Raw genomic sequence first — 12656 nt, forward strand, 5'->3', positions numbered from 1 at the left:
CATGTTGATGCATTATCAAAATAAAGGTTTCGGCAAGGCCGCACAAACTTCTTCGCATATATATGTGTTGTGTTATTACTAGAATATATTTTTTTTTATTTTAGCTAAAATACATAATACAATCTCTATTGCTTTATTATCCTAATTACCCTTAAGTCAAATACAGAATTGATAAAACACGCACACACACACATACATAAACATAAATTTTTGTTGAAAAAAAAAGTTTTTCGTACTGTAGGATCTGTAAGGGTCATAATTCGTGGAGATTTGTAATAAAAAAAATCGATTTTTCGGACGACTACAATTCTTTCTCTTGCGAGGTGGGGCATTGATGAAATTCACATCAAATAAAGAGTTTGATATGCAGAATAAATGAAGATCAAGACAGGCTTTTTTTCATTTTCAGCAAAATGGCGTACAGTTCAAGAAATTTGTCAACAGAACAATTGAGAGAGATTTTAGAAAGTGAACAGTTTTGGGAAGATGAAGAATCTGCTGTACATGAAGTGCCCGACCAGGAGGATGATACAACAACCCTATTGGATGAAGTTAACACACTGGAAGAAATTGAGGCCTTTGCTGACGAAAGTGACAAGGAAGATGACGAGGCAATTTTTAGCGACCACAATACCGACAGTGAGTTAGAAGTTTCAGACTCGGATGAAGAAGCGCCTACCATTACTAGAAATGCCTGGTATGGAAAAGATGGTACTAAATGGTCAAAAACGCCAGTTATTAGGGGTCGCACGGCATCTCATAATTTAGTCACGGTTCTGCCAGGACCTAAAGGAACTGTCCGAAACAATCCTCCATCAACGCCCCTCCAGGCTTGGAGCTTACTGCTAACTGATGATATGCTGGGACAATTAGTTATATATACGAATATAAAAATAGGTACGTGTCGAGAAAAATACCGTAAGTTTAAAAGACGCCTACATTCAAAAAAGAAGTGTAGGCCTGTATTCACCAGCGATACCACATTGTCCGAAATGAGAGCATTTTTGGGCCTTTTATACTTACAAGGAATTTTCAAATCTGGTCACGAGGACATTAGGTCAATGTGGGCTACGGATGGAACAGGAAGGCCTATTTTTCGCGCCACCATGAGTCTTGCTCGATTTTCATTTCTATTAAGTTGTATAAGGTTTGATGACGTCACAACTCGAAAAGAAAGGACTATTACAAATAAACTAGCTGCAATTTCAGAATTTTTTGACAAATTTGTCGAAAATTCTAAGTTATCGTATAGCCCAGGATATTATTTAACTGTTGACGAGATGCTAATACCGTTTCGTGGGAGATGTTCGTTCAGAATGTTTATTCCCAGCAAACCTGCCAAATATGGCATTAAAGTTCAAATTTTGACAGACGCAAAGACTCATTATATGGTCAATGCAGAAATATATTGCGGTGCTGAAATAAAAACAGCTGAACCCAAATCCAAGCTATCAAATCCTACAAGAGTTGTTTTACGACTAGCACAGTGTGTTGAAGGTACTAAAAGAAATATAACTGGCGACAACTGGTATAGCTCAGTTGAACTTCTTGAGGCTCTCAAAGAAAAAAAAATAACATATGTGGGCACTTTGAAGAAAAATAAGAGAGCCATACCTCCTGAATTTTTACCTCATAGGAATAGACAAGTTGGTTCTTCAATTTTTGGATTTTCTGCATCTAATACCATAGTCTCTTACGTCCCGAAAAAAGGCAAAGGTGTCATTTTACTTTCCAGCATGCACCATAGTTTTTCAATAAACCAAGATACGCTGAAGCCAGAAATAATTCATTTTTATAATGAGACAAAATCAGGTGTAGACGCCCTAGATGCAAAGTGTGCGAAATATTCTACGTCTAGAAGAACAAATCGGTGGCCAGTAGCGATTTTTCATGCCATCTTAAATATTGCCGGTGTCAATTCTCGGGTAATATACCAATTTTCTAAAGATGGTGAAGAAATTTCGCGATATGACTTTATAAAACAACTTGGAATGCAGTTAATTGACGAGCACGTGCGTTCCAGAATGGTCAACCCTAAAGTACCATTGAAAATCCACAATTTAATAGCTGATGTTCTACAAATCACAATTCCAGTTGAGAAAGAAGTCACAGAACCTGTAATTAAAAGCAAGCGAAAGAGATGTGGTATTTGTCCCGCCAAGAAGGATAGGAAGACAGCCATTAATTGTGATGGTTGTAAAATACCAATTTGCAATCAATGTTGCAAAAAAATGTGTCCGAAGTGTTTAGATAAGTAGTTTGATGTTTTTTTAATCCTTAAAGGTATCTTGTAAGTGTTTTGATGAATAAAATTTATAATTTTCAAATTTGGGTAATTAATACATACATATATATATAATGGGTCCTGGGGACTCGTGGATAGTACCAACGTAACATCAATTAGTCAGTAGTAGCTAAGGGTTAAAGATATTTAAATATGCATGCTCCAATAGAATAGATTATTAACACCCTGTACATTACTTTTCAGAATTAATTTTTGTGCTTAGTTTAAAAGTAGAGAAATAAACTTTACTGAAAAATGTTATTGGTTCCTTAAATTTATACAGCGGTACCAAAAATTGCTGATCTATTTTAAAATTTTATTTTATATTAAAACTTACCCTGTATTTTTTAAAATAAATCGAAGCAGATTCAAATGCTCTTTGAAACTATATTAAGGGTTTCTATACCTATCTGGCTCAACTTTTGAATAAAAAACGATTTTTAAATAAAATGGCAATCGAGATGGCTGGTGTTGCCATGGCAATTTTCTAGTGACAGTTAGTAACTATTTTCAACAGCTCAAGTCAAGGAATCGTTTAAAACCATTTTCAAAACTGTGCGAATTTTTTCTACTCAATTTTCTAATTTGACTGGGCTATTACAAGTTGAAAAAGCCATATTTTGTTCGAATATGTCTACGAAAAATCGAAATGACAGATGCAAGAAGAACGAGCAAAGTATTATTATACTTTACGAGAAAATTATACCGAAAGGGGGCAGACCAACCACTCCACACACTCCAACCGATAGAGACATACGCGGAGGACAGAGATTGGGGGGCGGGCACCCCGGCCGACCCTCCAATCCCCTCGAATTACATACACAGCGGGACTGTTCCAACCGCAGAATCGATAGGGCCATAATTTTCTTCTGGAGCAGATAAACTGCGACCGATTTCCATTTAGCGGCGGGTCTCTCGGGGTCGGGCTAAGTTATCGGGCTAAATAAAATAAAATTTCTTCTCGGCTGGCCCCGGCCAGATTAAATTAGAATAGAAATCGTATATGGGATTCGACTAGAACGGGTATCGGATCTGAATTAGGGGTCGTTTTAGCGGTTCAAGATGTGCGCCTAATTTACGATAGATGTACAGGGTGGTTCAAATTGGACGCTTTTAAAGGGAAACACCCTTTTCTATAGAAGATAGGCGAAAACTAATATCGGTATCTGGAGCTCAATTTTTATCAAAAACATGATGGTGAAAACCCCACATCGATTTCTGTTACCGTTTATGAGTTACAGGGTGTTTCTCAAAAATGTGCATTTTTAACAAATCGCTGTAACTTTTTTTCTATGGAAAATTTTGGATTTTCATAAAAGCATTTCCAAAGCACCTTTTTACGTAGAATTTAATGGTTTAAGTATAATTTTTGTAAAATTAATAATTTAAGAATTATCAACAGAAAATTTGATTCATTGAAAATAATTTAAAATGACCAAAAATATAGCATACTTGATATTTTGCTTAATTGCTCTTCGAGATATAGATTTTTTAAAAATTCGCACATTTTGAATAAGTAGGCTTTGAACGGCGCCGGCTGTAATGCAAAAAACTTTTAGCTGTGAGCAGCAGTTAAAACGAAAATACTATTTGCAATGAGAGATGCAGAATTTTAAAACAATTTACACTATATTTAACAGCATCAACACATTTAAACTATATCAATAACAATAAAAATTAATAACAAACCAAGACATGTGATTTTGCTACATGTCCACATGTCGACCGTCTACTGTTATGGACAGACGGAACCATTTTTGAACATTTCTCGCGGAAATCATTAACTCAGTAGGAGTGAAAGATAACCTCGCATAAACGCTAAGCAGGTACTTCTAATTCCTGTCTAGATTATACAATTTAAAAATAAGAGCCCTTATTCTTCCGCAAAGATAAAAATCCATAGGCACTAAGTTCAGCGGCCTCGGCGGCCTCGATGGCTAACGGCTGGGATCTTGGGTAGCTGTTCAATTATTCTCGAAATTGGCTGCAAAAATTTGCTGAAAACTTCATTGTCCTGAATAATTCTTTTACTTCACACGAAATGCGTTACCCGGGAACACTACGACTCTGAAGGAGGAGTAGTGTTGCCGGTATCGAATTGAGTGTCAGGCAAAAGTATTAGGTAATCCCGAAACATCGAATTGTATTCAAAAGATTATACAACGAAATAAAGTATATACCGGGTGCGTTTCAAAAGTCGCTCACTCCACTAACTTTTTTATTTTTTCAGATAAAAAAACGAGATTTGGTATGTTAGTATATGACATAAATTAGGATTGATTGACGAATTCAATTGTTTCCGGTCACTTCCTGTTTCACCGGAAATGACTACAACTTTTGATTTTTAAATGGCAACCTCTCTATTTTTTTTACTTTATTCGATGGAAAATAACACTCTGAATAGAAAGACATATCATATATCAACTTTTGACATTTTCCAAATGGTTTATTTGAAATTATAACTTGCGGTTCGTAACGAAAATTTGACTCGAAATACCCAGTGTGTGGTATGAAATTATTCGTAAAAATCGCTTTTTCCAAATTTGCTAATTAAGCTCCCTCGTTCCATTTGAAAAAATTGAGATATGATTAAAAATACGATTTGAGCATTTTCTAACTGGTCAGGATAAGACACTAAAAACATTAGAAGATCAGATTTATTTTTCCAAGGCTCCTTGATTAAGAATTAGTGTTTTTAACATAGCCATGACACTCTAGATTGAATTTTAAAATACAATTTTTTATTAAGCGAGAATGTCAAAAAAGTTGACATGTGATTGTCATTCTATTCAGAATGACATTTTCTATCGAATAAAGTAAAAAATTACCAAGGGTGTCATTTGAAAACCAAAAGTTGTAGTCATTTCCGGTGAAACAGGAAGTGACCAAAAACAATTGAATACGTCAATCAATCCTAATTTATGTCATATACTAACATACCAAATCTCGTTTTTTTATCTGAAAAAATAAGAAAGTTATAGGGGTGAGCCACCGGTATATCCTTATTATTCTAGACGTTTTTATTATAATAAATTTTACCAAATCTTTCTTTTGACATTTTGTAATAAGAATTGACGGGATATTTTGTGGAACTGACAGAAATGACTTCTGAATTAATATTTCAAAAAATGACAATTACAGTATGGACACCAAGCGATAATCACTTAAATGATTATCACTTAGGCTGTATTCCGTTGCAAATCCAGGCGAACCAGACCGGTAAACTACGGTGAAGAGCGGTTCCTGAAAAACATCGGTTTCATACGGAACGGTTTGGTAAAATACTGGAAATGTCAAATGTTGACGTTTTCTAAATTTTGAATACCTTTATTATAAAATTTATCTTTTATGCATTTTTAATGTACCTATTCTCTGCTTTTACGTTTGCTTCTTCTTTTCAGTGGAGTTTAATATTGAAAAGTACTTTATTAATAAACTGTTAAACTCGTTAGACAGCTCAAGTGAAGATTTGCAGGTCCAATATTAAAACAGATCAATAAAAAATAAACAAATCTAAATCAATATTTATATTTTTATAGCTTACAAAATATTCACGATTACTTCTTGTCTTGTTTTTCATGTTTTCTTTAAATGTTCCTGACATGGTTCCTGACTACAAGAAACAATGGCTGCGTGATAAGTTTAAATGGTCCTAAAAAGTCATTCTATTTAGTTAATGAAATTTATTTACCTTTCCTGCCTACCTCCATTGCTTTTGGATGTAAATACAAAATATTATAACAAATTTTAGAAATTAAATGAGAATTTCACTCGAAATTCCAATAATTGCTGGATTTCTCTCACATAAATGACATTGATTGACAAACAAAACCAGAAAAACCAGCCTTCTCGCGCTGGTTAGTTTGGTGACAGTCATGTGACAGTTATAACCGAATTTTTTAGGAACCGTGTTCCGTAATAAGAAAACTTTCAAGAAACCCATAGAAACGGAACATAAAACCATAACCAAGGTAAGCAACGGAATACATCCTTATTAATCACATCCTTCTATATAGGAAAAATATACATAGAGTTGTACCATCTAAATACGTCTACACCTTTGGTTTACACCATGTCTACACTAAATAACTGTCAGTGAAACATTCACATTAGACCATTAATAAATTCCCAGTTACAATCAATATTTTAGAAAAAAATATCATAACACTTGTGTCTGTTTCCTAGTAGTCACTCATAAAATCCTAAAACGCATTTAGCAAACCAATTTGGAAAGAAACCCATTTCGTTGGGCCCGTCATCAGGATCGAAACGAGGATTAATGCTCCGAACTAATCGAGTTCGATCTCTGCTAGATCACCGTCGCCTATTAAAGTTGGCGGGTAAAACGTGACAAATCTGCTTTATTTGGCACCGGATCGCTTTAAATTGCCCCCCTTCGCGCTGTAGCACCGGAAAAGTTATTGGCTGAAAGTTTCTCGCGCGAGATTGCTGCAAGTTTGCCACCAGACGTATTCTCTTCGTCTTTTAGAAGTACAAGACACATCACTTCTGCAGTAAGTACCTAGCGGAATAAAATGAAATTCATTGCTGCTGTTCGTTTTAGAAGATGTATATGTATATAAAGAGTTAGAAATCTGCGATTTAAACATTAAATCGTTAATTTAAAAATTTACTTACTTAAAATTATCTAAATACCTACTTTCACTTCTGCAATAAGTATTTTCTTGTTCTTACGCCGCGCCGAGCCGTACCTGTTTCACAAGTACACGGTGGCTTTACAAGGCAAATATACTCAAGGTGGTTTGCCATTGCTTTCCTTGCGGTAGCTACTCGCTGGTAGCCTTACTTAAATAAATTAATTATTATAATTAATTGCATAAATGCAATGGGGAAGGTATGGATGTGGTATGGTCGTAATGATGGAGACATTCTTTTTAATACTAAACTTTAAAAATAAACTTATAAAAAAAATATTCATTCAGTACAATATGCTCTTTAAATCCTTGATATTCTCACGTTTAAGATGCCCAAAATAATATATATTTCTGATGTACAGGGTGGGTCAAATTCGACGCTTTTAAATGGAAACACCCTTTTCTATAGGAGATAGACAAAAACTAATATCGGTGTCTGGAGCTCAATTTTCATCAAAAACATGATGGTGAAAACCGCACATCAATATCTGTTACCGTTTCGGAGTTACGGGGTGTTTTTCGAAAATGTGCATTTTTAACAAATCGCTGTAACTTTTTTACTATGGAAAATTTTGTATTTCTATGAAAACATTTCCAAAGCACCTTTTTACGTAGAATTTAATGGTTTAAGTAAATTTTTTTAAAATTAATAATTTAAGAGCAGATATCAACAGAAAAATTGATTTTTTATTTGGGACACCCTCTATATTTTTAATTAACTGAAAAGAATTTAAAATTACCTTTCCAAAAATATAGCACACTTGATATTTTGTTATAATCCCTCTTCGAAATACAAAATTTTTAAAAGTTCGCCACTTTAAACTAGTAGGCTTTGGACCACTTATTGATGATATGCCCTTAATGGAACTCGAAAACATATTTTTCCAACAAGACGACGCACCGCCTCTGAACGCTGAAGTTATCAGCAAATTTTTGCAGCCAATTTCAAGAATAATTGAATAGCTAACCAAGATCCCAGCCGTTGGCCTTTGAGGCCGCCTGACTTAGCGCCCATGGATCTAATCCTATGGACATATTTGCGGAAGAATAAAGGTTTCTTATTCTTCCGTATAATCTAGACAAGAATTAGAAATACTTAGCAGGTATGAGAGGGTATCTTTCACCCCCACTGAATTAATGAATTCCGCGAGAAATGTTCAAAAACTGTCCCGTCTGTCCATAACAGAAGACGGTCGATATGTCGAACAACTGTAGCAAAATCTCATGTCTTGTTGGTTTGCTATTTATTTTTATTGTTATTAGATATAGTTTAAATGTGTTGATGTTGGTTAAATATACTTTAAATTCTTTCATAGCAAATATTATTTTCGTTTTAATTGATGCCCACAGCTATAATTTTTTTTGCATTACAGCCGGTGCCGTTCAAAGCCTACTTATTTAAAGCGGGTGAATTTTTATATACTCTATATCTCGAAGAGGAATCGAGCAAAATATCAAGTGTGTTATATTTTTGGAAAGGTAATTTTAAATTTTTTTCAATAAATTAAAAATATACAGGGTGTCCCATATAAAAAATCATTTTTTTTTGTTGATAATTCTTAAATTATTAATTTTACAAAAATTATACTTAAACCATTAAATTCTACGTAAAAAGGTGCTTTGGAAATGTTTTCATAAAAATACAAAATTTTCCATAACAAAAAAGTTACAGCGATTTGTTAAAAATGCATATTTTTCAAAAACACCACGTAACTCCGAAACAGTAACAGATATCGATATGCGGTTTTCACCATCATGTTTTTGACAAAAATTCCAGAGCTCTAGACACCGATATTAGTTTTTGTCTATCTCTTATAGAAAAGGGTATTTCCATTTAAAAGCGTCGAATTTGACCCACCCTGTACAGGGTGGCGTCTCTCATACGACGCGGAGGCTCCAAGAGGAACGGGAGGTTATATCGAAATGAAATTTTGGGAGCATATGTAGGTTAATTGAGACCATTTTATAAAAATATAAGTACTACAGGGTGTCCCAAAAAAAAGTTACGCAACAAACTTGTTTTTTTTTGTAATGGAACACCCTATATATTAATTGATTTTCGGATTCTAGAAAAAAAAAAATGTGAGTTTCATTAAAGAGGCATATGCCTAAATTGTAAGGATTTTGACATATTTCACATTTTGTGAAAATGTAGAATAAATTTTAAATTGCAATAACAGCTACCTAAATTGTAATTTACCCTGTATAGTCTGATATTTAATCGATAACCGTTGTATGTTAAACCACATTAAAATTTGTACCAAAAAGTGATAGAGGCTGAGACAAAATTAATATTGAACATTGGCCACTTTTAAAAGCAAGCTTTATTTTAAATGGAATACCCAGTACATTATACCGGTATAATGGATTTTAATTAAGGTTGCCTACCACTTAGACAGAGATTTTCCTAGATGTTTTCATTTTTATGATTTTGCCTCGATAGATCTTTATTATTTATATATCTAGGTGGCACTGAGAGACCTTTTAATATTTTAACAAAAATTAAAGGATGTAGAGCAAAATACTCAACGGTATTAAAAAGATACACGTTTAAAACATATTTTAATTATCACAGAATCAAAACCAGATATAAGCGTATAATTATTTATTTATTTATCAACGGACAATAATTGCCCAATATAAAAAAAAATACAGTGACAGAAAATAATAAAATAGCTAAACCTAACCTTAACATTAACATATCACAAAGTTAAAGTTTTATTAATTAAATTTAAAAGTCTAACAAACAGTAAAATTTATAAACATATAATGTAAAAAAATAACATCAACATTTAAAGATAATATCACAAAGCACATACATTGTTTACAGACAGTCTTTTAGTTCTTTTTTAAATATACTCAGACTATGAAAACAGTCCACTTGAGCTGATAGGTCGTTCGCCAGTCTTGCTGATCTTGTGAGAAAAGAGGTTTGGCCATAGTTGGTGCGATGCAAATTCACTTGAAAGGGGTGATTGAGTCTGCTCTGTCGAGAGGGGACATGAAACCCAATCTTACTAGTAAGCCCAGGACTATGGGAGTTTGAGTGCAATAGGTTGTAAAACATTGTAAGATCTCTGTACATACGACGAACCTGGAGAGATGTAATTTGGAGAGAATTTTCTAAAACTTGGTAGTCGACGTTTTTGTTCTCATTGCGTTCCTTGAATGCTATATACCTCAGGAACTTGTGTTGTACTCTTTCAATGGCCTGAATATGGATGTTATAAAAGGGAGACCACACACAGGAACAGTAATCCAGGTGAGGTCGTACCAGGGAGCAGAACAGTAGTCTGATAGAGGGAATCCTTTGAAACTCCTTGGTGCAACGCTTGATAAATCCCAATATCTGAAGTGATTTTGACACTATTGATGATAAGTGACATGTGTAAGTCAGCTGGCTGTCAAGTAACACTCCCAGATCCTTTATTTGAGATACCTGCAGTAGGGGTGAACCATCAATATTGTAGATGTGATGTATGTGATTTCTTCTACGGCTGAAGATCATTAATTGACACTTGTTTATGTTAAGTTCCATTCCATTAAGGTTGCACCGCTTTGACAGGTGATCTAGATCAGATTGAAGTTTGTAGCAATCATCTTCACTTTGGACCTTCAAGTAAAACTTCAGATCATCTGCGAACAACAGAAAAAATGCATGTTGAAAGCAGGAGGCAATGTCATTCACATAGATATTGAAGAGTAGAGGTCCTAGATGTGAACCTTGTGAAACACCAGATGGAACTCTAATTTCATTAGACTGGAAGCTCTGAACACGCACAATTTGCGCTCTATCCGTGAGGTATGAGGCCAACCATACCAAAAGTTGTCCCTGGATTCCAAAATGCTGCAACTTGTTAATAAGGATTTTGTGGTTCACCCTATCGAATGCCTTTGTGAAATCTGTGTATATGGCATGGATGTTGGACCCTTCTTCCAATGAATCCAAGAGAAAATCAGTATATGTGAGCAAGTTAAGCTCAGTGGAGCGATGTGGCAGGAATCCAAATTGTTGGTCTATAAAGCAATTTTTCAAACAAGCAGACAGGTAGTCACATACCAAACTCTCAAATACTTTGGGAATACAACTCAAAATGCTAACTAACCTGGGAATTATCACCAGATTTCAGTATAGGGGTAATGAAGCTTGATTTCCAATAGATTGGAAAAATTCCTGTTTTTAGGGATTTATTAAAGATAATATGAAGTGGTCTAGAAAATATGAAGCTGCAATGCTTAACAAGATACGACGGAAGACCATCGGGACCGGGCCCCTTGTTTATGTCCAATGTTGACAGCTTTTCATAAATTTATGAAATTGATAAGTTCAATTGTGAAAGATTGATGTTTTCAGAAGGTAATGAGTTCTCCGGTGTAAAGTCTCTGTTGCTATACATTTTTGAGAAGTAGTCAGCAAACAAATTGACAATCCCCCCCCCTCCCTATATTATATATTGTATTCCTCGGTTAATCTTTCCAGATTATCTCCAAATTCCGCATATTTTTCATAGGAGCTCTTGGGTGGAAAGTATGCAGTGGCAAGAATGAATTTGTTGTTATTAAATTCGATTTCAATAAACAGATGTTCAATGTTTTTGGATGCTGGGAAAATTTTACTTGAAAGAGTTTTACATACTGCTATCAGGACTCCACCACCTCTTGCGAAGGTACTTGTATCTATGGATCTATCCTTACGGTATACATCATAACCAAACATTTGCAGTTCCGCACTATCTATATCGTTTGTAAGCCATGTTTCATTGAAAACTAATATGTTGTATTGTGAGTATGACACATTCTCAAAGAGAAGTTGAAGCTTGGTGCGCAAACCTCTAACATTTTGAAAGTATACAGACATAGATGAAGTTACTGTAGCTGTTGACTTTGGATAATTATGACACAAAAAATAGCTAGATGAAATAAAATGCCCAATATGTTTCCTTTCCTGTTCACAGCATAAAATGATTCCCTTTTCAAAGGACCTTTTCATGTTAAAAGTCATATGTAAAGTTCTACTTGGAAAAGCAGTCACAATCATTTCTCTCATGTTGTCTAATATCAAAATGTTCTAAATTAACCCTTATAAAAATATGCTCACAAAATTTAATTTCAATACAAACTGTTGTTCTCCTTGGAATCTCCGTGTCGTATAAGAGGCACCACCCTGTACTTGTAACCCTGTTAACGTTAAAAATGTTAATAACACATAGATCTCCAAAAAACTCTCCATATCTCATCAATTTATCCAACAAAAAAAAATTTTTATACACATTTTATAAAATATGATAATGAATTTCATAAATTAATTATGTCAGAGCGGTAACACTTAAACATGAGAGTTCAAAAACGTTAAATCTGGAAATACGAGATTTTGGGCCTTCAGCTGAACATCTATAAAACTAGAATCATGTGCATTCCCCTGGAAAATCAAAACAGTGCTATAAAAATCGGAGAAGAACTATTTGAATATGTAGCGGACGTCAATTATTCAACTAGGAAGCGAATCCATTGGTTAGAGTGATTTACCAGTGCCTGTTTCTAATTTAAAATTATAAATAAGCTTTGCAGTGTTTCGTACAATCAGCGAGGCATTTTAATTATAAAAATATCAATTTTGTTTCACAAAGCAATTTATAATTTTGACACTGATCAATAACCGTCAATAAAATTATAACCTCAAATAAAATGACAATATTTTGTGTTCCTGTGATGGTTCC

At 34.2% G+C, this 12656-nt stretch overlaps 1 protein-coding gene across 1 annotated transcript; it reads left to right on the plus strand.

Moving 5' to 3' along the window:
• Nucleotides 1-413: 413 nt before the first annotated feature.
• On the plus strand, nucleotides 414-2258 carry LOC115874475 (piggyBac transposable element-derived protein 3-like). Its single transcript, XM_030889624.1, has one exon. The coding sequence runs from the start codon at nucleotides 414-416 to the stop codon at nucleotides 2256-2258; it is 1845 nt and encodes a 614-aa protein (XP_030745484.1).
• The last annotated feature ends 10398 nt before the right edge of the window (nucleotides 2259-12656 follow it).

The sequence above is a fragment of the Sitophilus oryzae genome, unplaced genomic scaffold (assembly GCF_002938485.1).
Source record: "Sitophilus oryzae breed Bouriz unplaced genomic scaffold, Soryzae_2.0 scaffold_1297_pilon_pilon, whole genome shotgun sequence".
Lineage (NCBI taxonomy): Eukaryota > Metazoa > Arthropoda > Insecta > Coleoptera > Curculionidae > Sitophilus > Sitophilus oryzae.